The sequence below is a fragment of the Geotrypetes seraphini genome, chromosome 4 (assembly GCF_902459505.1).
Source record: "Geotrypetes seraphini chromosome 4, aGeoSer1.1, whole genome shotgun sequence".
Taxonomy (NCBI): domain Eukaryota; kingdom Metazoa; phylum Chordata; class Amphibia; order Gymnophiona; family Dermophiidae; genus Geotrypetes; species Geotrypetes seraphini.
In genome coordinates, this window is record NC_047087.1 from 57,022,646 (window position 1) to 57,050,057 (window position 27,412).

General features: G+C 40.7%; 1 protein-coding gene across 7 annotated transcripts in view; it reads right to left on the minus strand.

Annotated features, from left to right (window-relative positions):
• Positions 1 to 2,976: 2,976 nt before the first annotated feature.
• Positions 2,977 to 27,412, minus strand: part of TOX3 (TOX high mobility group box family member 3) — a 317,190-nt gene continuing 292,754 nt past the window's right edge. For all 7 annotated transcript variants that reach the window (XM_033940241.1, XM_033940242.1, XM_033940240.1 and 4 more), the window contains 4 exons: positions 15,237 to 15,506; positions 11,111 to 11,338; positions 5,500 to 5,580; positions 2,977 to 3,958 (listed from right to left, as the gene is read on the minus strand). In XM_033940241.1, coding sequence (XP_033796132.1) covers positions 3,206 to 3,958; positions 5,500 to 5,580; positions 11,111 to 11,338; positions 15,237 to 15,506 — 1,332 coding nt within the window. In that variant the 3' untranslated portion in view covers positions 2,977 to 3,205. The remainder of the gene's footprint in view (positions 3,959 to 5,499; positions 5,581 to 11,110; positions 11,339 to 15,236; positions 15,507 to 27,412) is intronic.

The following is a 27,412-nucleotide window of genomic DNA, read 5'->3' on the forward strand; positions in this document are numbered from 1 at the left end:
ACTTCTTGTGGTATTCCCCCATCTTGATAGTTAGTTCGTTTGAAGTCTAGAACCTTCAGTTTTGAATAAAAACTCGTCCTTGTGTGTCTTAATATTGAACAAAAAAATCAAAATAGAGAATAGAGGGAAAAATAATCAAAACGCAAAAAAAACTTCATTCTCTGCCACTGACACACCCTTAAGATTACAGGCAAATCACTATCTTCCATTGCCTCAAATGCCCACTTAAATTGTAAATTCTTTAGTGATGGAACATATTTTACCTAAAATATCACCACTGTATAATACTGTACATCTAGTAGTGCCATGAAAATAATTGTCAAATTTATCAGGATTCAATTTTAGGCAGTGCTTATGCAATCACTCCCATTATAGCATCTAGACATTTGTTGAGATCACAAATGGCCATCTCCTGAGACTCTGACATTTATTTTATCCAGAAAAACATAACAAAATTCTAACCCAAACTACTCCCTCAATCTAGCTAAAGGGCCGGATAAATACCAAAATGAAGAGATGAGCATTCTAGAACACCCTTTTACCTGATAGTATACAGAGAACACACTTTCCCAATATACTGCTTGCAAGCTCTCAGCAAGATACTTTCAAATCACTTCAAGGAGATTCCTATCATATGCATCTTATTCAACTGGCATGACCAATGCATGGTTTATAATATCAAAGATCAAAGAAAGATATAATTGTATAATCAAAACATCCTAGTCCTAGGAGCTCTGCTGTGAGGTTTTTCTCCCTGGCTTTTTGAAGGGGGCTATCCCGTTGTGTACTCTCACTGATTTTCCCTTTGCTTAGCTTGCTTCTATTAGTTACTGATGTTGCCTATATTACTTGCTGTTGTTGATGTTCTATCATCATGAGTTTATTTTTGATTGGCTGCTGTATTTCTCTTTGCAATGCTTCTGTAATAAACATATTTTCAAAAAAACAAAAAAAAAACAACAACATCCTAGTCCTTATTAGTCTGCTACCATCACAACTTAAATTTCATCCAACGGTGTTCTTCATAAGAGCACATAACTAACATGGGCATTAAACAGCACATGGGCATTAAACAGCAACTATTGACTTTACAGGCAAGGCATGATATCATTAACCAAGTCTATAAACATTCCCATACTTAATATATTCTTCACTCTTGATATAATCCCTTTACAATTAAATATTATCAAGAATTAACACTTCTAAAAATGAATCACTATATATAGGTGCATGATCAGGTATACAAAGCTGTGTGTACTAAAGAGACATGTCCTTTAGGCACATCCTTTCATTGACAAGCCTGAAACAAGTGCACTGACAACTGGTGTTGCTTTTAGAAAGGACTAGAGGCAAAGAAGGATATCATCATATGGCAAATGACCTTGTATTTGATTAGTAATCAGCATCTTCAGTTAAGAAATATAGATTTCATGACTCTACAGGGATCTAAAGCAGGAACAGGTGAACGCTGCTGAGTTTTAGGTTTTCCTGTTGACTTTTTTGTCCTCCTGTGAAGAGAAACTCACCAAAGTTGCCGAAGTGTCTTTACTAGTGATCACTTAGAAATGAAATGATGCTACCGACTCATTTCACAGAGTCTACCAAAAAGCTTAAAGATGGCAATAGATTTGTCACTGCCATTATGACCCATATTTCAACCAGTGACCAAGAGTTAGCAACTAAATCCAGTGCCCCTAAAATAATCAAACTATTTTACTCATAAAAAGAAAGTTTAATTTATGCAATACATTATTTAGGCCCCCTTTTATTAAGCCACGTTAGGGTTTTTTTAATCGCAGGCCACAGTGATAAAAGTTCCAATGCTCATAGGAATTCTATGAGTGTCAGACTTTTCACCGCAGCAGCCAGCGATAAAAAAACCCTAATGTGGCTTCATAAAAGAGGAGGGGGTTAAAAAATTAAGATGGCAAAATAGATTTGATGTCTAAGATTGTGTATAGCAAACTGATATATGCATCACAAAAGTGGATAAAACCAGTTTGTACTGAAATGTGTTTATTCTATAGCAAGATAAAAGCATTTTTCAGTTAAGCAAAATACAAACAACTTAATTGCTGCTATCATAACTCATAAAAAAGTATAAAACAGCATAAAAACACAATAAGCAATGTTGTAATCAATGGTTTATGTACTCAATGTTTAACATTAAAGCCTCATTTATGAAACACAATATGAAAACTTACAACTTTGAAAGAAAATATTTACATTGATTACTCAGACATGGTTTTTTGTTTTAAATATTCTACTTGCATTACATTACAATAAAACTGCCTCTTTTTAATCCTAAATCTTGAAATAACAGATTTAAGTGCATTTCCCTTTTAAAAATACATTGTTTTGATAAGAAACTTGCCACTTAAAACACAGAATATAATATTCACATCTGCTTTCTAATTGGAATGTACATCATAGGATTGAATCAATATACATAGTTACAAAGTAGGTTTATTTTGGAAAAAAAATCATTGACAGAGGTGAATGGATGGATCAACAATTAGCCACTTGCATTTCACTTTCTGACATTTAAGAAGAGAAAAAAATAAGAGCTTTGGCAAAAAATCTGAGATTTACATTATTTTTCATGACAAAAATGCCATCAACCACTTATGTCATACAAATAGTTTTGTATGATACAGAAATTATCACTTTACAGGTAGTTACAACTGTGCTGTTCAGGGGCTTTATGAGCTCATACTGCCTTGAAGTGCATTATGTTCATTCTGAAGTAAAATATGACAGTGGACAAAGACTGCAAGGGCCCTTCTATTCTGCCCAGTTTTCTCATTGCTCGATAATCTACTTGATCCCTTTCCAGCACCTGAATTCTGATACTATAAATTAAAACACTTCAGCTCTCAAGGGCCAGTTTTGCAGTCATAGTGATCTCTAGGTACTTATTAGACCATTCGATTCATAAATCACAGGAAAAGCGTAAATAAATTAAAAGGCATCACAGGAAAGAGCACAGCTTTTTTTTTTTTTGTTAAAGAAAATTATTTATATTCAGCTAAAAGATGATACACAGCTACATTGTAGTTCTTTATTGCCTATCTAATAGACACTTTATAGTATCATTTGATCTGTTATGCATCGCTGCATAACTACCACCATTTATTGTTTCATCCATGTGTAATTCATCCATCCTCCAAATAAAATGAAATTAATTCTGCAGGGTAATTAATTTTCAGAAAATACTGACTTTTGATAACGCTTGAGTCTGTGCTTGCGGCTGTATTTGTGACTGGTGCTGCTGTGGTGCTGCCTGAGGGCTTCCAATTGATGGGATGGGTGAAGATATCTGTGAGGCTACACTGGACTGGGAGGCACCTGGAGAGTGCTGCCGAGGCGATGACTGGGACTGTTGTTGCAGGTGTTGCATTTGCTGCTGTATCTGCTGAAGCTGTATGTGCTGCTGCAGCTGCTGTTGCATTTGCTGCTGATTAATTTGTTGCTGGAGGTGCTGCTGCTGCAAATGTTGCTGCATGTGGTGCTGAAAATGTTGCTGTTGCATTTGTTGCTGAATCTGCTGATGCATCTGCTGCTGGTGTAGCTGCTGCTGCTGCATCTGCTGCATCTGCTGCTGCTGCAGCTGCTGAATCTGGTGCTGCTGGGTTTGGATGGAAGGACTCACTTGAGATGAAGGGGGTGTTGCAATCACTGATGTTCCCATAGAGCTCATAAGTGGTGTCCCCATGTTAGTTGGCATGTTTGGAGCAATAGTAACAGAGGTTACAATCTGATTAGAAGGCAGCCGCATGGTTAAAGGTTTTGGAGCTATTGCCCTGGGAAGGGACTGTTGAAGAGTCTGATTAGCTGCAGACACTGCTGCATGTTGAGAAAGGGGGGAATTTAAAAGAAGAGAGGAGGAGATATTGGTAGATGCTAACGTTTGCTGAACAGAACGAATTGTCTGTGCCTCAGCTGATTCTGCGGCAGCCTGTAGTAAAACCAAACAAAAAAAATCAGGTTTATGTTGATAAAGTATCAATTCACATTATTTTGGCAAGAAGTCTTCAATCTACCTTTGTATTATGCAGCATAATTTCAATTTTTTAAATGAATTAAATATTTCCATCTGCACCTCCCTCCCCCCCCCAAAAAAAAAACTTGCTAGAATTTGTATGTTTTCCTTGAACAAGATGCAGATATAAAGGTTAAAATAAACCAACATTATTAATCTCTTGGCTAGCTATTGAAAATTGACTATTCTTCATGCGAGAACATGCAATTAGCTGACGATGACAAATTTCAAGGGACTGTTTGCAGCATTATACAGCTGCTTGTCTAGTTACGAACAACAAAAAAAATATGATCATGTTTCTCCACTCTTGGTAGAGCTACATTGACTCTCCATTTCTGCAAGGATCTCTTAAGCTTTTATGCTTGGTATTTAAGGCATTTCGGTTGGGTCTACCACTATCTAAAACGCACAGCTCAGAATCATGACCAAGTATTGTAATCTTTGCAACATTGTTTGCTGACTTTGCCATCATTACAGTGCATCAAATTGACTATCACTAGGAATAGGGGGTTCTCTTATTTTGACACTTTCCTGTGGAACACCTTGCCCTCTATTTCTGAACTGGGTTTTCTGTTTTTCAGAAAGTCCGGAAGACTTGGATGTTTTCTCTCTCAGTTCATGTTTGACTGTGCATTATGGATTTCATGACTGCTATTTTATATTTGATTACATTTTTTTTGTAAAATGTTTTAAAATTTTGTACTAGGCGGTATATAAAGCCAATCAATCAAATGTATAGAGAAGGTGCCATTAAAAATCTCCATAGCCCTTCTTTGGAGGGTGCTGCTGACAGTGATCAACAAAAAGACAATGCTGGGAACAAGCCCAAAAAATAAAAACAAGGGATTTAATTTTGAAATCCCCACACCAGCTTAAACCACCTGGAAAAATATATAGGTTAAAAACTATCCACTGATACTGGCTTATATCAAGTTTCAATGGGATCTTCCTTCTGAAAAATCAACTTCCTGATCTGTGGGTACAAAGTGGGGAGGATAATAGATCTCAGATATTGAGGAGCTGTCATTTCCTTCCTCAGGTTGGAAAAAGGGAATGAGCAAAAGGTGACAACAGAAATGCAAATTGTTTCCTACATGGAATGTATCTGTCACCATTAATTAGGCAGTCAGAATTAAAAGCGTCGCTGAAGAAGATGGACACTAGCATATTTTATTGAGAGCAATTGAATGCAAAACAAACCTGCGTGGATATGATTTCCTGACTATTTTAAAGCCATTTTTAGAAGTGATTTTCAGTACATTCTTGTGTAATTTTATTGCATATGTATGTATGCTTGTTTATAAATATACATTATACAAATGCAATACATGTTGGCTATAACTTCACTTTCTCTCCAAAGAAATGTACTATACTTTTGATCTGACCCTAACTCCAATTTTTCTAGCTAGCACAAGTTTACTACCTCAAATGCCTAAACCCTAATATACCAAGCTTACCTTAGAGACCAGGCTTGCTCTATAGGCAGCAAGTGCTTTTAGGTATTCTTTTTTCGCAGCTTCGGTCTTTCTTTTGTACACCTTTTAACATAAGAGACACCACTTTCAGCCTATAGTACATTATCAATGATTCCTGTAAGATTATTGAATACGCAAACAATATGCATAATGATAATTTAACACTTCTAATAACGCAATATATATTCAGAGGTCACTTGTTTTATCTAAATCTATCACTTATATTTCCTGAAAGAAAGGTGGTTGTACCATCTTAAAAGTTGTAGTGCTTTGTAAAAGTCTTTAGAACCTTGTCTATTTTCCTTCAGTTTTCTATAAAACTTAATTCAAATCATGTTAAAGTAGGAGTTTGTATCACTGATACTTAACACTTTCAACATCTAAGTGTGTTTGGCATTAAATGCAGTAATATGGGCACGATTTGCTAACCTGCCTGATCATGACCGATCCGTGGCAGGCTGATCAATTCACTACAAGCTAATATTTAAATGGGGGTGATTCGAGGAACGCCCCCACCGACCGCAATTGAGTGATTCTGACGCATGCGCAGAACATCTCTTTGCCTGTCGATGGTCTGTGCATGCTCTCTTCGACCAAGGAAGAGCACTTTTGCAGGCAGGCAGGGGGGGGGGGGGGGGAATCAGACAGTCGTGAATCCTACTAGGCTTTAACCCGTCCGACTCTCCGCTGCCTTCCCTGCAGTGCGAGCCTGTGGGTTTAAAGTGGGGCTGCACTGCAGTGTGTTCTGAACATGCCATAGTGCAGCCATGCTTTAAACCCATGGGCTCACACTGCAGGGAAGGCGGCAGAGAGCAGGGCTAGAAGATTGGGGCAGAGCTTGGGGCAGAGAACAGGACATGATCGGGACAGAGCACAGGACAAGATCTGGCAGAAAACAGGGCTGGAAGACTAGGGCAGAACTCGGGGCAGAGAGTAGGGCTGGAAGATTGGGGCAGAGTGCAGGGCGGCAATGGAGCAGGAGAGTCAGCAGGGACATATGCGAGTGGTCCTCAGCAGTCGCTTCTTCTGTTGATCGGCCAGCCTAGTCGTGTCCCAGATTTGTTTTGTGAATCACATCCCTGTCTACTTTGCATGCCGTTTCCCCTCATTTGTATAAGAACATAAGAAGTTGCCTCCGCTGAGGCAGACCAGAAGTCCATCTTGCTCAGCGGTCCGCTCCCGTGGCGGCCCATCAGGCTTATTGCCTGAACAGTGGTCCCTGACTAATTTTATAACTTACCTCTAATCCTATCCCTATAACCTACCTCTACTCCTATCTGTACCCCTCAATCCCTTTGTCCTCCAGGTACCTATCCAAACCTTCTTTGAAGCCCTGTAGCGTGCTCCTGCTTATCACATCCTCCGATAGCGTGTTCCATGTAGCCACCACCCTCTGGGTAAAAAAGAACTTTCTGGCGTTTGTTCTAAACCTTTCCCCTTTCAATTTCTCTGAGTGCCCCCTTGTACTTGTGGTTCCCCATAAATTTGAAAAATCTGTCCCTGTCTACTTTTTCTATGCCCTTCATGATCTTGAAGGTTTCTATCATGTCTCCTCTAAGTCTCCGCTTTTCCAGGGAGAAAAGCCCCAGCTTTTTCAGTCTGTCAGTATATGAGAGGTCCTCCATACCCTTTATTAGCCTAGTTGCTCTTCTCTGGACTCTCTCAAGTACCGCCATGTCCTTCTTGAGGTAGGCGACCAGTACTGGACACAGTACTCCAGGTGCGGGCGCACCATTGCACAATACAGTGGCAGGATGACTTCCTTCGTCCTGGTCGTGATACCCTTCTTAATGATACCCAACATTTTGTTTGCTTTCCTTGAGGCTGTGGCGCACTGCGCCGACGCCTTCAATGTTGTGTCTACCATCACTCCCAGGTCTCAGAAGTGGATCGGAGGAGAGGTTAGTGAATCGGGTCGGAGGGAAATTGGGTTGCAAACCGATCGGTACATGTTAGTGAATCTAGCCCTATATCCCACACATAGAACAAACTACAAACTGGTGAAACACTGGATGCAGGTTAAAATGCTGGTCACACCCCTAATAAGTCACACAGTTTTTGTACTTACAGTATGTTAATTTGGCTGTTAATGTATGCTAAGTGGAAAAACCTACCACAGATCTTGTCAGTCTGTACTGCACCATCCTTCTGCCTCCCTTGATATTTTCATAGTAATGCAAGTAAACAAAGTGGTCAAGGCTGTAAAAAAAGGGCAGAGCCCAACTCATTCACTTCCATAGTCAAAAGCTGTTTCTTTATATTCAGTGGTTCAGAGTTGATAGTAGACTGGTCACCTGCCCAGTCTGGAATGTGAAGTATCACATGTCCATGTAACTAATTATTAGTTCCATTTTTCTGATCCACTAAGATCTTAGACTACTGAGTAGAAGACAACTTACTGCAGCTTGTAAGTAGACCCTGGTAGTAGTAGGACAGCAGAGAAAATTAAAAATGGGGCATTTTCTATTAGAATTGGGATGGCCTCATATAAAGCAGAAACTGATATGGCAATCAGTGCCTTACTGCCTATTGGGAAGTGGCAATTGGCAGCCTATACATTTCTTAGATAGCTTTTGAGAGATGACTCAAACTAAATACATTTACAGTTACCGTATTTGCCGGCGTATAAGACGACTTTTTAGTACCTTAAAATCCTCCCCAAAGTCGGGGGTCGTCTTATACGCCGGGTACAGTTTACATGCCCTTACTTGCGGGGCTGGATGTACTCAGTCGCGCGGCTCTTCTTCTCCCTACCTTCTCTGCTTGCAGCACAGAGCCGAACGGAAGTCTTCCCGACGTCAGCGCTGACGTCGGAGGGGAGGGAGGGCTTAAACAAAGCCCTCCCTCCCTCCGACGTCAGCGCTGACGTCGGGAAGACTTCCGTTCGGCTCTGCTGCAGGCATGGAAGGTAAGGAGAGAGAGAGTACCAAGAGAGAGGGGCGGCCGCCCCGCCCCAGTTGCAGCACAGCCGGCCAGGTCCCCTTACTTTTGTGGCACTTCCCCGACCGACCGATAACAGCCCGGGTCCGACAATCCTCCCTGCCCTGTAGCCGCGAATCTAAATTACCTTCTTACAGCAGCTGTAAGAAGGTAATTTAGATTCGCGGTTAAGGGCAGGGAAGTTTGTCGGACCCGGGCTGTTGTCGGTCGGTCGGGGAAGTGCCACAAAAGTAAGGGGACCTGGCTGGCTGTGCTGCACCCGGGGCAGTAGAGAAGGGGGGGGGGGGGAAGGACTCTGAAAGCACTTGAAGACAGAGGAGGGAGAAGAACGCTGAAAGCACATGGGGGAATACAAAGGGGTGGAGAAGGAAGAAGGGGGGTCGTCTTATACGGCGAGTATAACACAAAACTCTATTTTTTAACTAAAAGTTGGGGGGGTCGTCTTATACGCCCAGTCGTCCTATACGCCGGCAAATACGGTAGCTAATTCGTTTTTGTTTTTATTTTATTTATAACTTGCCTTTCCCAAGGCGGCTCACAATATAAACATACATAATAAAATACATATAAAACAAACAAGATAAGCGACCAGCGCTTTCATAAATACAAATTTCTTAATGCCCATATTTCATCTTGCAAAATAAATGCCTCTTCAGTAATTTCTTAAACATTAATTCCTGGATAGGAAGACTAGAAGGCAAGGGCAAACCTCGACAGTTTCTAACAACAAAAGGTCATTGTCGCTGTGGTGTGACTGATTACTTAACCTTCATACCTAGATATAAGTATAGAGAAAAACAACTGGGTCTCCATAAAGGCAGACTGGGGGAAAAGGACAAGCAGAAGGAAGAATGGCTGAGCAGTCCTATATCTCCAAGGTATATCATCCTAATTGAATGATCTACATATTGGATGTTTAAGAATCCATCGGACCTGCCCGGATCGGACAAGGATCGGTCCTGATCAGGCAGGTTTGTGAAACTAGCCCTTTGTACAGTGTGAAACTGTTTTTGGTCAGGGGGGTGTTAGTCTCGGGGCTGAGATGATCACAGCTGCCCACGTTAATACAGGGACTTTATCTACTGAGATCTATTTTTTTACAATTCTAAACTAAACTAAACCTTAAGTTTGTATACTGCATCATCTCCACAATTGTAGAGCTCGGCATGGTTTACAGCAGGGGTCCCCAATAGGTCAATCGCGATCGATGGGTAGCTTGCCAAGGCAAAGTAAGTCGATCACCCAGGACTCACTTTGCCTTGGCGATCTATCGGGCCGATCAGTCTTCCTCTCCCCGATGTCAATTCTGCCATCAGAGAGGAAGTTTGGGCCAGCCAATCGCTGCCTGGCTGGGCGGAACTTCCTCTCCGACGGCAGAATTGACGTCGGGGAGAGGAATGCTGATCGGCCCGAAGCAGGGAGAGCATGGGGCGGCGTCGGCTTTGGGGTCTGTTATCCATTGGTGGCGGTTTGGGTCCTGCTCCCCGATGGCAGCGGCAGTGGCTTGGGGAAGGGCAGGGAGAAAGAAAGAAAGGGGGCAGGCAGGGAGACAGAAGGAAAGAAGAGAAACAGAAAAAAAGAAAGGGGGCATGAAGAGAGAAAGAAAGAAAGGTCAGGGAGAGAGGAAGAAAAAGTTGGGGGAGGGAATGAGGTGTGGAGGAGAGGAAGCATACAGGCTGAAAAAAAGATTGGATGCACAGTCAGAAGAAGAAAGTGCAACCAGAGACTCATGAAATCACCAGACAAGGTAGGAAAAATGATTTTATTTTAAATTTAGTGATCAAAATGTGTCTGAATTTATATCTGCTGTCTATATTTTACAATATGGTCCCCTTTTACTAAACTGCAATAGTGGTTTTTAGCACAGGGAGCCTATGAGCGTCGAGAGCAGCGCTGGGCATTCAGCGCAGCTCCCTGCGCTAAAAACTGCTATTGTGGTTTAGTAGAAAGGGAGGGGAGTGGGTATTTGTCTATTTTTGTATGGTTGTTACTGAGGTGACAGTGCATAGAGTCATCTGCTTTGACCTCTTTGAAAAAACCCCGGAATAGAAATGATAATTAACAATTCTATGCGTACAGGGTGCGTTGTGTTTTTTTAAAATTTTATTGTTGGTAGATCATTTTGACTTGGTCATTTTAAAAGTAGCTCGCGAGTCAAAAAAGTGTGGGCACCCTTGGTTTACAGGAACTAGTATAAAGAAGGAACTCCATAGTAAGTGTTGCAGGAACTTATTATAAAGAAGGTTTACAGGAACTTAGTATACAGATGGAACACTATAGAGGGAAGGAAGTATTACATTTTTGAGAATAGCCAAGTTTTCAGATGTTTTCAGAATAGTTGGAAGGAGCCCAGATTAAGAGATTATTCCAAAGCTCTGTGATTCTGAAGGAGAGCGATGTCCCTAATTTTCCTGTATGAAAGACGCCTTTTAACGAGGGGAAGGATAGTTTGATTTTTTGGGTGGATCTGGTGGAATCAGGATTCGAGGAATTCCAAGATAGTGGAATTAGGCGAGGAAGGATGCCGTGTAGGATCTTAAAAGTTAGGCAAGCGCATTTAAAGTGAACCCTGGAAATTACTGGAAACCAGTGAAGTTTGGACAGAAGCGGGGAGACATGGTCAAATTTACTTTTTGCGAAGATTCATTATTACCTGTTTTTGTTCTTCTCCCAAGCTATCCCACATTGATGCTACTATTTTGGAAACCTCTCCAAAGGTGGCATTTGGGTTTTGGCCTTTAATTGCAGCCTGGGTGTCCCTGAAGAAGAGGGCATAGGCAGACACTGGCTTTTGTGGCTCATTTGGATCTTTCTTTTTCTTCTTCTTTGGAGTTTTGGGTTTCTTGCCTGAATCTGGGGCAGCTCTCTTTTCACCAATGATCTAGGGAATCAAAGAAATGTACTATTTAAATAGAATCAAATTAAAGATCAGTAAGAATACAGTTACAAACACAAGGTATAGCCAGAATTATCCATAAGTGACAAATTACTTTATAAAACTATACCTTACATGCTTTTATATTGCAAATCCCATTGTATACTGTTTTGTAAATATGACTTTGTTTTGTGATGGAAAAAGCTTGTACTTATAGCTATTGCTAGTTTTCCTCACAAGCTCTTTGTGTCTAAACAAAGTTGTACTGTATATCAGTACTGATATTTAATTATTAATCTATAAAAAACTTACATACCTGAATATGATAAACGAAAACAAAAAAGAGTAACTAACTTAATCCTATACAATATTAATAGCATATTTAGTACAGAAATAGTAATATACTAGTCTTTTAGCCCGTTACATTAACGGGTGCTAGAATATATTTCTGTCTGTCTTTCTTTCTTTCTCTCTCTCCTGCTGTCTCTCTCTCTCTCTCCTTGGCTCCCTTTCTCTGTCTGTCTTTCTGTCCCTGTGTCTTTCTTCCTTTCTGTCTGCCTCCCTCCCTCCTGCTGTCTGTCTGTCATTCTTTCCCTCCATTTCCCTGTGCAGCAGCATTTCCATCCAACTTCCCTGTGGAGCAGCAACAGCATTTCCCTCCCCCCACTTCCCTGTGCAGCAGCAGCGGTTTTTTGGCTTCCCCTCCAGGTCCCTAAGCAGCAGTAGCAGTATTTCTCCCTCCCCTTCCCTTCTCTTACCGCGATCTTGTCTGCTCCGTTTGGCCCCTCCCCCGCGTTCTGGCCTGCTGCGATCTGGCTACTCTGTTGGCTCCTCCCCCTTCCCTTCCCACGGTCTAGCCTGCTCCATGGCCCCCCCTACCCTTATAGCATTCCCCACAGGCAGACAGGCCCAGCTTCTTCCTTTCGGCTCGCGGCTAGAGTCCTCTTCTTTGTTGCCCCCCCTTCCCTTCCCGCAGTCTTGTCTTTTTTTTAAAAAGTTTAAAAGTGCCGCGGCGGTTCACGGCTAGAGTCCTCTTCTTTATCGGCCCCCCCTTCCCTTACCGCGTTCCAAAGTTTTTTAAAATAAAGTTTACAGGTACCGCGGCGGCTCCTCTCTTGATCTCCGCCAGCGTGGAACCCTTCTCTGACACTAGTGCAGCTCGTGAGAGGAGTGACGCCGTGGCTTTTAAACCCCGCAATTGGCACAGCACAGGTGCAGAAGACAGTCCTGGAGACTCGTGCATGCGTACTCTGCCGACCACGGAACTGCAGATCAGGGAACACTGCGGTAAGAGTGCGCATGCGCGCTTAGCATTTTATTTTAGTAGATTAATACACACATTAAAATCTATCCTGCATGTTAAGAGGTGACATCTCTCACTGTTTTCTTTTTTTTTAACCTTTATTGATTTTCAAACTTTGAAAGTGCAATACAAATGATAAATCAGAAAAACTGCACAAAACACACTATTCACTATACAATTATTACATTGAACAATCATTTTCTCCCAACCTCATCATCATTCTTACTATAATAATACATGTGATGTGATTACAAATTATAAATAAATAATTTAATTATTCAAAATTCGCTCCAATGGTTCTTTTCTGCATCAAAGAACACAATCAGTAAAGCTAGGATCACACAAATCAGAACCCAAACCTATCAAATACGGAGTCCCTCAGGGTGCCCTGCTATCCCCTCTTCTATTTAACCTTTACATCAAACCAGTAATTGATATTGCCCAAAACTATAACATCAAAGTCCACTCCTATGCCGATAACATCCAGCTTCTGATCCCCCTAGGAGAAAACCGCTCTGCCCAACTCACCAACCTTCAATACTGTCTCTCTGACATGAAAAGCTGGCTAACAGACAACAAACTACAACTGAATGCCTCCAAAACAGAGCTCCTATGGATCAGGAAAAAAAACACTAGCTTCGCCCATCCAACACTATCATGGGAATCTACATTTCTAACAGTGAAAGACCAGGTGCGCAACCTCAGGGTAATATTAGATGGCCATCTATCCCTCTCTGCCCATATCTCGCAGGTGGTTTCTACCTTCATCTACTACCTACATCAACTGAAAAAGATCAAACCCTACATCTTCAAGCCTGACCTAGCTCAATTTCTCTATGCCTATGTACTCTCCAGGATGCATATCTAATGGAGTGACCACCAAGGAACACAAACGCCTCCAGCGGGTTCAAAACTCGACAATCCATCTCCTGTGCAACCTCCCCAATGCTCCAAGCAGAACACTGGCATCCAATCAACAAATGCTGAACATGTGGCCCTGGTAATAGCTCACAAACGACTCCATCTCAATACACCAGCCTACATCGCCTCCAAACTTCAGAAGTACACCCCCGAAGTAGAAAGGTGGTATAAACCCCCCCCCAGGGAGATCTCTCAGGATGGAACCTGCCTGTAAGCGTTCCTATAGCCATTCTGTACCACACCTATGGAACCAGCTGCCTGCACAGATCAGATCACTGAACTCATTGATGAGCTTCTGAAGAGCAGTAAAAACCTTCCTCTTCATCTGAACTACCTCCAGCAAGCTGCTCCCCTATATTCTCTTCTTCTGATGAACACTGCTCTACAATCATCAGGAAACACCCCCTGTGACTGCTATGAACACCTCTATACTTCCTGTCTTGTCCTACACTAACATGGCTGTCCTATGTAATGCACATGAATGTTCCTATAACTGTAATGTACCTTGAATGTTTAACATAACTGACTGATATGTCCATATAACTGAATGTCCGTTAACTGTAATGTACCTTGAATGTCTAATATAACTGACTGTAATGCACATGTTTAAGTTAATGTTTATTAAGAACTTTATATACCGCATAACAGCCTAAAAAGGATCCAAGCGGTTTACAATACATAATTCATATTCATCAAGAAAAGAACTCCATTAAAAATAGAAAAGGAAAGATTAGGTAATGTACCTTGAATGTCTAATATTAACTGTAATCTACTGTGTATGTGCTTTTGTAACCCGTTATGAGCTCACGGGAGGACGGGATAGAAATCTAAATAAACAAACAATGATGCTTGTCTGGACATTTGTATCCTTATGTATATAGATGCTCATAACACTGAGAGACTTACGTACGCGATGTGCGTCATCTATTCTAGTGGATACTTATGAAGGGAATTTTTTTTTTTAAAGTAAAATTCTGGAATCTCTTGTGGCACACCCAAAATCACTTCAGGACATACCACTGTGTCTTGGCACACAGTTTGAGAGACTCTGCTCCAGAGGAAAAAACAATTTCCTAACATTACTCCTAAGCCTACCACCCCACAACCTCAATTTATGCCCTCTAGTTTTACCATTTTCCCTTCTCTGGAAGAAATTTGGTTCTATATTAATACCTTTCAAATATTTAAATGTTTGTATCATGTCTCCCTTATCCCTCACCAGGTTGCTGTCCTGTTTAATTGTCCATTCATCTTTATCAATTTGTTCTTTCGAGATGCACCAGGATGCCTCTAAGATTTCTACTACTTCACTAGAAATACGACGACTTGTTTCTACATAAAATAACGCTTAACAATGCAAAAATATGGCTTAACTAAACACAATTAAATGCAGGTAAATACTAAGGGCTCCTTTTACTAAGGTGTGCTAGCGGTTTTAGCGTATGCAGGGTATTATCGTGCGCTACACAGATAGAACTAAAGCCAGCTCAACGCTGGAATTAGCGTCTAGTGCGCGGTAATGTAGCGCGTGCTTTTCCGCACGTTAATGCCCTAACGCAGCTTAGTAAAAGGAACCCTAAGTCATTGCCCAGTAAATGGACATACTTTGTTCAGTATAAATGTGAGTCATTATCTCAACTCTTGCTAGTTAAAAAAAAAAATGGAACTGTGATAACTTACTCTGTTAGCTTCATCAGCATCCTCTTCATTTATCGAGCTAGATGGCGAAGGAGTCGCAGATTTGCTTGCAGGAGGTGAAGGAGATGCATGTGGCAAACTGGCACCTCCTAAGTTCAGTCCCAGTTGTACACTTAGCTGAGATTGGTTTATTGTGGTTAGTTGACTAGAAGGCATTATTCCTGTACGAGCAGCATCAGTCATATGGACAATAGATCTCATAATCAATGACTGATCTTGGCAATACTGTGAGATTTGAGTCTGTCTGGGGTCCTACAAGAAAAGAAAAATAACTTTACCTATTGCATGTGTGTTCACATACTACTACTGCCTAGTGTGTTCACATACTACAACAGCAGTCTATACATCTGGTAACCAACAATTTGGCTTCTGAACTTGACAGGATTTGCCATACCAACCTGTACGTCCATTGGCTTTAAGAGATCAACAATTCCTGCCAAATCCATAATAGGCCAAAGGTCATCAAGAAGAGAATCTCTACATAATTTAACTGACCTAAGAAATTTTAAGGTCAATATTCAGTCATGATGCTCAATGGATTTGCTTTGAATGCACATTTACAAAATATATATACTCAGCATCACTGCACAAATAGGTGACACCACAAATAATCTAGAATGTGAGTACTACCAATGACTACATATACAGTATACACTCCATGCTATAACTTGGCACCTATATTTACATGCCGAATGCACACATACATTATAGAATACTAGCACTTGCACACAATTGTTACAGATACACACATAAGAGCTAGTTGGATGCCAAGTGATATTCTATAACTTTAGAATGCAACTCACGACCCTTTCAGAAAACTGTGGTAACAGTTGGCCTTAGCGCATCCTTACTTGGGTCATTGCTGCAAAAGCCATTTTTTCACATGGGTAAAATGGCTGCTTTTTCTATTTTTTTAATTGATGTGTACATGCTAAATTTTCCCTTTAGCAGGCGAGCCCCTGCTGTTATCTATTTTGTATGTGGTTAGGGCTCACTCGCTACTTGGTTAGTGTGCGACAATACAGCTACAGTAATCAATTAGCACAGAACATGCCTGCTTTCTTCCTCCGGACCCATCCCAGGGTTAAAAAAATAAAATCTATTTTTAATATGTGGGAAGTGTGCACTGAAAACAAAATTGCCATGGGACACCTAAGCATGCCCCTGATAAGACCTTTTGCTTTGGTAAGCTTATATTAGTACATAGTGCAGCTTAGCAAAAGGACCTTTTAATGTGTAAATGCAAATGGGCATTCATAGTGGAAGGGGCATAGGCATAATTTACAGAATACTCTGCAGCCCTATATTTAGGTGCACACTAATGCTTTCTAATGACATGGTATAAGTGTGCATGCCTAAATTTAGGTGTATAGATACCTGCACATTTACAGGATTATCCTAACAGAGGACAATTTTAAAAATGGTCAGTTATTGGGAGCCTATTTGATAAAGTAAAGTAGCACCTATATTTCAGGTATGAGAATTTACCCTAAACATGGGCTGGTATAACTGCTCATTACTAGATTACTGTGAAAATATTGTAGTCTGTAATACACATGTGTAATTGTCTGAGAAAAGGTAGCTAAAGTAGCAGATTTAAAAACTGTTGAGAATGGCCAATTTTTCATTTCATTGGTCCATAAGCATTAAAAAAGTTAGATGTTAGAATTTCTGTAACATTTTAATTTTTTCACATACCGGTAAAAGGATAGGATTCAGACTGTTGTAGTACAGATAAGGCTGTACCAAAGACTCGTATTCGATTTGATTTAATCCCAATAGTGCCTTGCATACATTATTCATATTCGGCCGAATAGTGATTTCAATTCAAATACAAAAAAAAAAAAAAAAAAATCGAGGTATCTGCTGTGCTACTGAAAAACACTTGACTTCTGATTTCATATTTCTTCTTTCAGCATTTATAATGTTAAAGTTCAACACCCATTATTCTTTTTCAGTCAACCAACAAAATATGCTATTCAATACAGTTCTAATTACAAAGGGATTCATAATCAAAATTAAAAAAATGTCTAAAAAGTGTCCTAAATGGCTACTTGTACGATCAAAAAGCCTGATCGTCCAAGTACCCATAACCAAAGCTGGTTTTAGACATATCTAAAACCAGCTTAGGCCTTTCCCCTGCCTCTAAACGCACAGAGAGAAAAAGAGGCGTGTTTAGAGGAGGGGAAAGGGCGGGGATGGGCCGACTTACACCTAGGCGTGCAGCAGGTATGACCAAAACCTTAGGCAGGTTGCCTAGTCGGCACTTATATGTTTTTGACTTAGACGAAGTCAAAACAGGTCTAAGTGCCGAAAAAGGGGCTGCTGAGCTGATGGTGGCTGCTGCGATCAGCTCAGCGGCCCCAGCAACCTGCCTACCCCCTACAGCAATGATCGCGGCAGGAGAGATGCCCTATCTCTCCTGCTGCGGGTCGCGGCAGTTCGGGTAGAGGAGTGATGGCATCACGGTAAGGGAGATGAGGCATCTCTCCTGCCGTGATACATCACCCCCCCCACAACATCGGGGCAAGAGGGAGCCCAAGAGCTCTTACCCAGCTGCACCCATGGCACCCCCGATTACGTTTGGTGCAAGAGGAAGCCCAAGCCCTCTTGCCCCGCTGACTCCCCGACAGCATTGGGGCAAGAGGGAGCCCAAGCCCTCTTGCCCCACTGACTCCCCGACAACATCGGGGCAAGAGGGAGCCAAGCACTCGTGCCCCGCGGCACCCCCCAATTACGATCAGGTCAGGAAGCCCTCCTGGCCTCTCGCCCCCCACCCCCTACACGATTAGGCAGGAGGGAGCCCAATCCCTCCTGCCCAGGCGGACCCCTTACCCCCCACTACAATACGGGCAGGAGGGATCCCAGGCCCTCCTGCCCTCGACACAACCCCCCTAACGACCGCCCCCCCGAACCCCGCCGACCCGCGAACTTAGTGCCCCCTTCCTATGTCCTTATTGCCCCTATTGCCTCCTTCCTATGTCCTTAGTGCCCCCCAGTGCCTCCTTCTTATGTCCTTAGCGCCCCCCAGTGCCTCCTTCTTATGTCCTTAGTGCCCCCCAGTGCCTCCTTCCTATGGCCCCTTCACTAACTTCCAGACTTTGTCTCACCCCCACCCTCCGAAGCCAGCCTGCCTGCCTCCCTCTCATCCCCCTTTGCAGTATAACCCTTGGGAAGCATGTTTCCATCTCCCCTCCCCCCCCCGCCACTACCGCCGCCGTGCAACCGATCCCACTGACCCTCCCATTGCGAGTCGACCGACAGGCCTCCTGACTGGCAGCGTCCACAGCGCACTGCTTCGTGGCCTTCTGCTGCCCTGATTTCCTCTGCCGCGTCTCTCATGATGTCATGAGGGACGCGGCAGAGGAAATCGGGGCGGTGGAGTGTCACGAGGCAGTGTGTTTGGAATGCTGTGGACACTGCTGGAGTCGGGAGGTTTGTGGTCAACGGGGGTTCGGGTGCAGCGGGGGGTGGGCAACGATGACGAATTGTGTTACGGGAAAACAGAACCCTAGGTGTGCATGCGCACTCCTACCTGCAACAGACATACGGATCACGGAACACACACATTTATTTTGTATGTTAAGGACTTGTTTTTGGACTTTGGAAAAATCACCAATAAATTATATGTAACTGAAGGTTGGTTTCTGTACCTTTAGAAAAGTCAATAAACCATTATTAATAAGTAGGCTTAGGGAAAATCCACTGGTTATTCCTGGGATAAGCAGCATTGAAGTATTTACTCTTTTCGGAACCTGTCAGATACTAGTGACCTGGATTGGCCACTGTTGGAACAGGACTGATAAATCTTTGGTCTCTCCCATTATGGCAATTCTTATATATTTAAGTATATAAGAACAAAGAATACATAGCCAATGAAGAAAACTAGCTTAACACAGATAAGATAGCCTTTGGCATGGTGTGAACAAGCATGGTCAACCTTCCTTGGCCAGGAGTTAAAAATGTCAACCCTGCAAAAAAGCCTAAAGTCAGGTGGGCCCTATCATTGTACTCTACCACAAAAAATAAAGCACAATCCCACGTGTGGAAATACAGGGCAAAAAAAGTAGGGAAGGGACACCACACATCAGCCGCAGTAACAATCAATTTATTGCAAACATAAATGACTAAAACATAAGGCAAGCTTCACAGAGAGTCCTTAAATCCAGTACAGAAAGGACTTGTTTCTGTGGCTGATGTGGAGCCCTATGGTTGTGCCACAGAAAGTGAAACTATGGTAGGTCAGTTAGATTGACACTGGATCTGTCATCATATTCTGTGTTTTTTTTTGTAGACTTCATTTGAATAGCATCCCTGTTTACAAAATTTTGTTAATGCAACTTCTCAAACCTCTCATTTTGTGACTTTAAGAGAACATTTATCTGAGAGGTGAAGAAGAAATGAAATCGATGGTCAAAGGGCAGACAAATTTAGAAGCAAAAATAACATTTCTGTCCAAATCAATAAGTGAAAATACATGATGATCATCCAGAAAACTTGTTCTAGTGTTTCAAAGAAAATGCCTGAAAGATACAAGAATCATGAAAGTAATGGAAAAGAAATACTTTATTGACCCACAAATGCCTTTATTAACTGTAACATAGGTTTCTTTTTGTTTGTTCCCCCATTTTCACGCCCACTTCTGTAATAATTTTATGCTATATAGCTTAGTCACTTGATGAATGGTATATCAAGTAAAGATTGACTATGACTATTAAATGACTTTGCAGCAAGGAAATATTACACAAATAAATACACATTAAAAGGCAATAAGAAAAATCAATGCAACTGTAACTTTGATGTTATAAATGTCATCTGTGGAAAATAAGATAAAAATCTGTATTTTTTAAATAATTGACTCAAGATCAGATATATAGCAACTATTTGTTTTGGAGCAATACCTGTGTGTGTTTACTTCAAATTCTATTAAAAGGTCTAAAATTTTAATAACAGAACTAAGGTATTTATACAGTGCAAAGCTAAATATCAAGTATAGCTTGTGTTCCAAGCAGTCACATAAATTGGATGCATTGCAAATTATGGTCTCTTTTATTGAATGCAGCCAAATGAACCAACCAGTGACTGACAAATAGAAGAGATTTATTAAAAGGGCAACCTTTAATGGTGACGTGTGCTTGCATTGTCCTACAATCTCTTCTATTTTTTCAGCCAATGACTGGTTCATTTTTCCGCTTACTTTCTGACATTTGGAATTTTGCTGGGGCTTTTCTGTGCCTCGTCTTTTCCTGATAATTTTTATTGGACCAGCATGAAAATGATAACCCCTCCACAGCCCCCCCTTTAAAAAAACAAACAAACAAACAACCTGTATGTAAGCTTTGAACCTAATAGGTTTTCTCTTAATATCTAAAGCCGGATCCTATGAGGGCAACTGTATAAAGAGTTTACTAACATTTTGGCACCAAATATGCTCATAAATCATTAGGAAAGGATATTCATGTGTATGTGTTCTCATATATTTAAACACCAAAATTCTACCTGAACTATTCTGTAAATATGCACATATCTTATATGGCAGGTATTTAACAGATGGGCATACATACAGGCAAAGTCTGGACAGGACTTGTATTTATATGTGTAACTTACAGAGTACTATTAAGTTATGGCATTTAGGCATGAGGATGAATTCTGGATCTATGGCTGGTGTAAGTGCTCATGTCTAAATTATAGGCAAATGTTTTTCACCTATTCTCCTTTTTAGAACAGGGCTCTCTAATCTTTAAGGTCTGTCTAACTTACTCAGCTGGCTAAATCGGTGCTGATATTGGTACTCCACCTCACAACTGGCTTTAACTGGACATAACTGAAAGGTACCTAACTCGACCAACTTGATTCTATAAAAGTAGGCGCCTAGTTGAAAGCAGCTACATTATAAGTAGGTGTTAGGAGAGAATCATTTGTGTGTTTTCGAGTTGGATACCTCTTTGTGAATTAGGTGCCATTAGTCTCCAATATTGGCGCCTAAATTTAAGCAAAGATATGCTCGTACGCAATCAATTTTTCTGGGAAGTAGATGGAGAAGGTTTCACTGTCCAGGTTGGTTTGTAGTTTCCATTCCCTTTCACCATGATACTTAGCACATATAGAGTACATATAATCTGCATGCTATTTCTGCTGAGCATCACCTGGAAAATTAAACTCATTCCGAACCTATTTTCCACCAGATTGATGGAGCCCTGCCCATCTGGCCCTCAGTCTGGAATTCCACAGAAACATCAGTTTGAGTATCAGCAGAAGTGCCAATGATGAAAGCACAGAGCAGCATCTTCTATATCCATTCTGACTTGCATAGCGAGGTGTCAGACACTGAGGGCTGGCATATCACTGCCGAGGCACACCAGTTTAGACTAAACTCCTGGAACAGCATCTCTCTCAATCAACTGCTAGGCCGGTGGGGTCTGACTGATCTTTGGTGGGTAAGAGCTCACAGAACCCAGTCTGAGGTGCAGAGCTCACCATGCATGTGTGTGCTTCCTATCACTCTTTTGCCTCCCCTGATATAGGAAAATTGTTATATAGTTGTCCTATATGTTTTCCATGGTATTACAAGCACAATTTGATACCCAAAGAAATGTAGGTTCATCATGTCAATTTTTTTGATTACTGAAATATTAGTTATTAGGCATGCATAAAAAATTATTAAAAAGTTTTATATCATATCATTGTAATTCTATTAAACTTGACCTTTAAAAGGGATGCACATTCATTTAAACAAGACTTAACATATTAGACAAGGGGACAGTCCGTGAAAGCATGTTTTCATCTGAAGTATGCTGATTTTGTTAAAGTAATGTGAAAAGTTGACATTATATGTGAAATAATTGGAAAGTAAGGAACTTATTGGTTATAATCTGATGCATAAATTTCAGGCGGCAATGAGACATTGAGCTGCTTTGAGCGACATCATAGAGGTCCTTTGACTCATTGAAAAATTATTTTTGGTTGAGATTAGTATCCAAGGACATTGTTTTGAGGCCTAAATTTATAAGCATTAACAATTAAGCTCCTAAAGTAATTCACTATGCATTTTCTTTTTTGTTCCTGAGTAATAAGTGTCCTTTCTTAATTGCCTATGCCATAAAAGTATTTTTAAAAATGGCTATCGTTCCCCTCAAACTTTGCTTTTGTGACCAGGACACTGATATTTTGAAATTGACCTTTTTTTGCAGAACATTCAAGATTGATTCCAAGCTGAGTAAACTTAGTAAGGCATGGTAGAGTAATGCTGCTCAGCAAACAATATCACAGGCATGCCACACCTACTGCTGGGTAAAAAAAGATTTACCACAGAGCAATTCAGCCATTAAGGTTTACAGTGGCTGTGGGAAAGAGGAACCCAAATTATAGCGATGTGATGCTGGGTTCTGTATTAGGAGTCAATGCCCAGGAAAAGGATCTAGGTGTCATTGTTGAGGATATGTTAAAACCCTCAGCTCAATGTGCGGTAGCAGCTAAGAAAACAAATAGAATGTTGGGAATTATCAGGAAAGGAATGAAAAACAAAGATGAAAATGTTATAATGCCCTTTTATTGTTCTATGGTATAGCCAGACCTCGAATACCATGTGTAGTTCTGGTCGCCATATCTAAAAAAAAGATACAGCATAATTAGAAAAGGGAGAAGGATGACAAAAATAATAAAAGGGATGGAATGACTCTCCTATGAGGAAAGGCTAAAGCTGCTTGGTCTCTTCAGCTTAGAGAAGAGATGGCTCAGGGTGATATGATAGGTCTATAAAATAATGCATGGAGTGGAGTGATAGGTCTATAAAATCATGCGTGGCATAGAAAGTGTAGATGTAAATCCCTAGTTTATTCTTTCCAAAAATACTAAGACTAGGGGACATGCGATGAAGCTAAGTAGTAGATTTAAAACAAACCGGAAAAAATTATTTCTTCACACAACATGCAATTAAAATCAAATTTGTTGCAGGAGAATGTGGTGAAATCAGTTAGCTAAGAGGGGTTTAAAAAAAGGTTTGGATATTGGATAATTTCCTAAAATAGAAGTTCATAGGCCATTATTGAGATTACTTGGGAAATCCATTTATTCCTAGGATAAGCAGCATAAAATCTGTTGTACTACTTGGGATATAGCTAGGTTCTTGGGACCTGGGTTGGCCACCGTTGGAAACAGGATACTGGGCTTGATGGCCTTTCGGTCTGTCCCAGTATGGCAATTCTTATGTTCTTAGGAACATATTGTGGGTGTGTATACCCCCAACGAACTGGTGTGCTGTAGTAAAGGCATGTAGCGCTTCTTATCACCAGGTTAGAAAATGAGCCTTTTTTTTTTAGTCATAGGTGAAATAAATTTGTTTTTATTACCACAATTTCATTTTATTCCTTTATACGATGGTACACAAGAGAAGAAAGAGCCATTAAGTTTGTTACCCCAGGAATTTGATGGGAACCACTGACTACTCAAGCAATTGTTACTTTTGCATAGTGCACCCTTCTAAAAGTTGAACTGGCAAGCATGCATCTGTAATTACAATATAAACACTCCTTATCCATCACTCTGCCACATTACCCTGAGCTCCCTATACTCACTCCTCCAGAGAGAGAGAGAGAAAAGCTGTTTTCAGAAGAGAGCAGCAAGTCAGAGTGAAGAGACATTGTAGATCCAGTTTAGAATATCAGTACTGCAGCTGATGAAAGATAACCATACTATCCAAACCAAAAAGACCTCAATCACTTATCAGAGATCTTAGTCTCACAAAGTCCAATGCCAAGCTTTTGATGTCTAGGATAAAAGTGTGCAAGTCACAGATCAGAGGAAGTGTCACCTAGCTTTTACCACCTTCTTCACTGATCAAGATGGGCTCTGCTTCTGCCCCAATGTGACCAGTTTGTTTGAGGCAATTTGAATCACCTGTAACCTGAAAGAGTGGTGTCTTCATTGACAGTTCATCCAGGAGCATCAAAGCCATGCTGTTCCATAATGGGAGCAAGTACCCATCTCTTCCACTGGCTCACTCAGTGCACCTCAAACAGGATTACAACAGAACCAAGACCTTGAAGTATGATGTATAGCTGGGAGCTACTTGGAGACTTCAAAATGGATCTCCAAGACAGTTTTACCAAGTTTCCCTGCTATTTCTGCCTTTGGCGCACTACCAAAGGAAGGACTGACCACAGCAGATCGAGTTCTCTGTGGGGATAAACGATGACAAAACAGAACCATTGGTGGACCCCTGGAAAGCGCTGATGCCACCACTGCACATCAAACTGGACTTAATGCTTAATAAAACAATCTGTCAGAGCTCTAGATAAGGAGTCTACAGCCTTCAAGTACCTTCAAGACATTTTCCCTAATCTATCTGAGACAAAGCTCAAAGTTGGTGTCTTCATCAGACCACAGATAAAGAAGATCCTGGAGTGCAATGAATTTCCCAAGAAGCTAACAAGGAAGGAGAAAATGGCTTGGAACAACTTTGTCACAGTGGTTCAGGGCAATGACAAGGTCACAAACTACATAGAGTTGGTTGAGAATTTAGTGAAGAATTACAGCAAAATAAGCTCTAGGATGTCTCTAAAAGTCCATGTCCTTGATGCTCATCTTAAGATATTCAAGGAGAACATGGGAGCATACTCAGAGAAGCAAGGTGAGCGCTTCCACCAGGATATACTAGACTTCAAACACCACTACCAAGGACAATATAATTAGAACATGATGGGAAACTATGGGCTCCTTTCACAAAGGTGCGCTAGCATTTTTAGCGCATGCTACAGCACACGCTAGCTGAAAAATTACTGCCTGCTTAAAAGGAGGCGGTAGCGGCTAGCGCGCGCTAAAACCGCTAACGCACCTTTGTAAAAGGACCCTATATCTGGGGACTGATTCATGGAAGTGACTTCAATATAATCGCAAATCTCAAAAATCTACTCACTTCTAAATCTTCTGTGGTCAGTTTTGTATAACTTCAATATACATGTTAACTGTGATTCATATATTGCTTTTTATGACTTTATAAAAATGAAACGATGAAAATTCAGAGTTTATGTTTTAAATATGTAAATTGTAAAATTTGACTTTCCTGGTCAAAATCAAATTTATATGAAAATAACAGACATTTTCTAAACTTTTTAGGCATGATCAATTAGGAAATTACACTTACCGCCCAGGCCTTGCTTTAGGCTTAATCTGTAGACAGAAAGGAAATAGAACTGGAGGCTAGGCCAGAGCTAGATGTGAACTTGTCCCTACAGACAAGATATTTCAGTACAGTTGGAACTCATGGCAGCCACTTTTGTTTATGGCTCTGCATGAGGCAGGAGCGTAGGAAGATTGTTCCTACCCACTTCACCAGTAGACTACCAGGTAAGGTGGGGAGAGGTCTGGGAGGCGGGAGCAATATGGGGGTGGGTTAGGGTTTAGAAACTCATGAATAACCAGAGTTGCGAGTCCTAAACCCGCAAATTTGGAGGGAAAAGTGTATATCAAATCCATGACCCTGTTATTGTGAAAGGCAATATATGAAATCCCACCCCCTTTCCCTCCAGAGGTGTGGCTAAATGCATTCTGAATTAGTAATCATACCGCTAACTTGTAGTTGAAGCTTTGCCCGTTAGCTACATAGCTGCCTTCTCACTATGTGCCAGCTACACTCCCAGTACTATGGAAGTTCTGTGCTCACACTATGTGGTAACTTTTGTAGATAGCTATAAAATCACAAAACAGATATTCATTTTAATTCAGAAGGTGTAAATATAGTGTGATATGTTGGGGTTGTTTTTTTTTTAAAATTATGCCTACATGCAGTTAGGATAAAAAGAAAATCAAGCTGAAAAACAATTTTACAGTCCTTTTCTAAGATATCAAAAAGTGAATTTCAAAAATTCAAAGCTAACCCTTCTGTTATGTACAACAGGTTAAGCCGAAAAGAATGTTAACAAGTTCAATTTTCCTTCAATCAGCACTACTGCTCTCTGAAATGTTTCATTGCAGGAAAGAAATAAAAATAATCTATATGGTAATTATGAGGATGAATCCCCCAGTAACTTTCAGCTACATGAAAGGTCAGTTCTATTCACGATATTTTATCAGTCCCTTGCACATACTCCTGTCCTGTCATTTTAAATCTGAACAGTATTTTATTTTCCCATTTACAGCTACCTGCAGAATTAAGTACTTAAGCCAAATAAGAAAAAAAAAAAAAAAGAAAGAAATGTTGAATGCTGGCAAAGGCTATAATAGCATGGAGATAAATCGTTCAGCTGTTCTCTCTCAAGCCTCTGGGGCTGAAGATTTTTCTTCTCCTGGTGCACTGTGGGTATTCAAAACTTGTTCAACATGATTTCATTTCATTTCAGGCACTGCCTGAGAAAACTAAATTACAGAATCAATCATACAGAAGGTCAGAGTGAGACTTCATTACAAGTATTGCATGCTTGCATGAATATCTTTCATTTATGACTGACCCAATATGTCACAATAGCTGTCTAGTAAAAATAATCCACTTTCTGAAATTGATGTACTACTGATGTCAATGCTACTCAGCAGACTGGGCAGATTATAGAGAGGTGTTAAAAAAGAACCCTCTGGAGCGCAAGTTGTAGTTTCAAAGAACTGCTATCTTTGTAGATAAAAATAATTTTAGACGATCATTTAAAATAGACAAAGCCCCAAGGAAATATTTTACAGTAATATACAGTTGCTGATTTTCATTTACAGTTAAGTGCTATGTCTATAACCAAAAACTCAAGTGTGGTTTTTGAAATGAAATGGATCTTTCTTGTGGTTCATTAATTCAGATCCAGGTACTGTATATGCAAATGTTTAATAAAAGATTTTAAAAGCTTAGAATAGGATTTGTTTGTATTGTTCTTTGAAGCAGTAACAGACACTTATGATATAGGGTGCTCGTACAGAGAAACCCACTTATAGAAATGCCATAACGGTAATTTGGGCACCCAAATTTAATTATAGAATACTAGAATAATCTAGCATCAGCAAGTCTTATATTTAGGCACCTGCAGCTAATATACCAGCCTTAGAGCTGGTGTAATTGAGTGTGCTCACAAAACATACTACTGAGAGAAATGCCATGACCCAGTCATGTTCCACCAATGTGAATGACCCCTTGAATTTGCATGCAATAATGTCTGCATGCTTCTTAAGTGTAGTACTGAGGG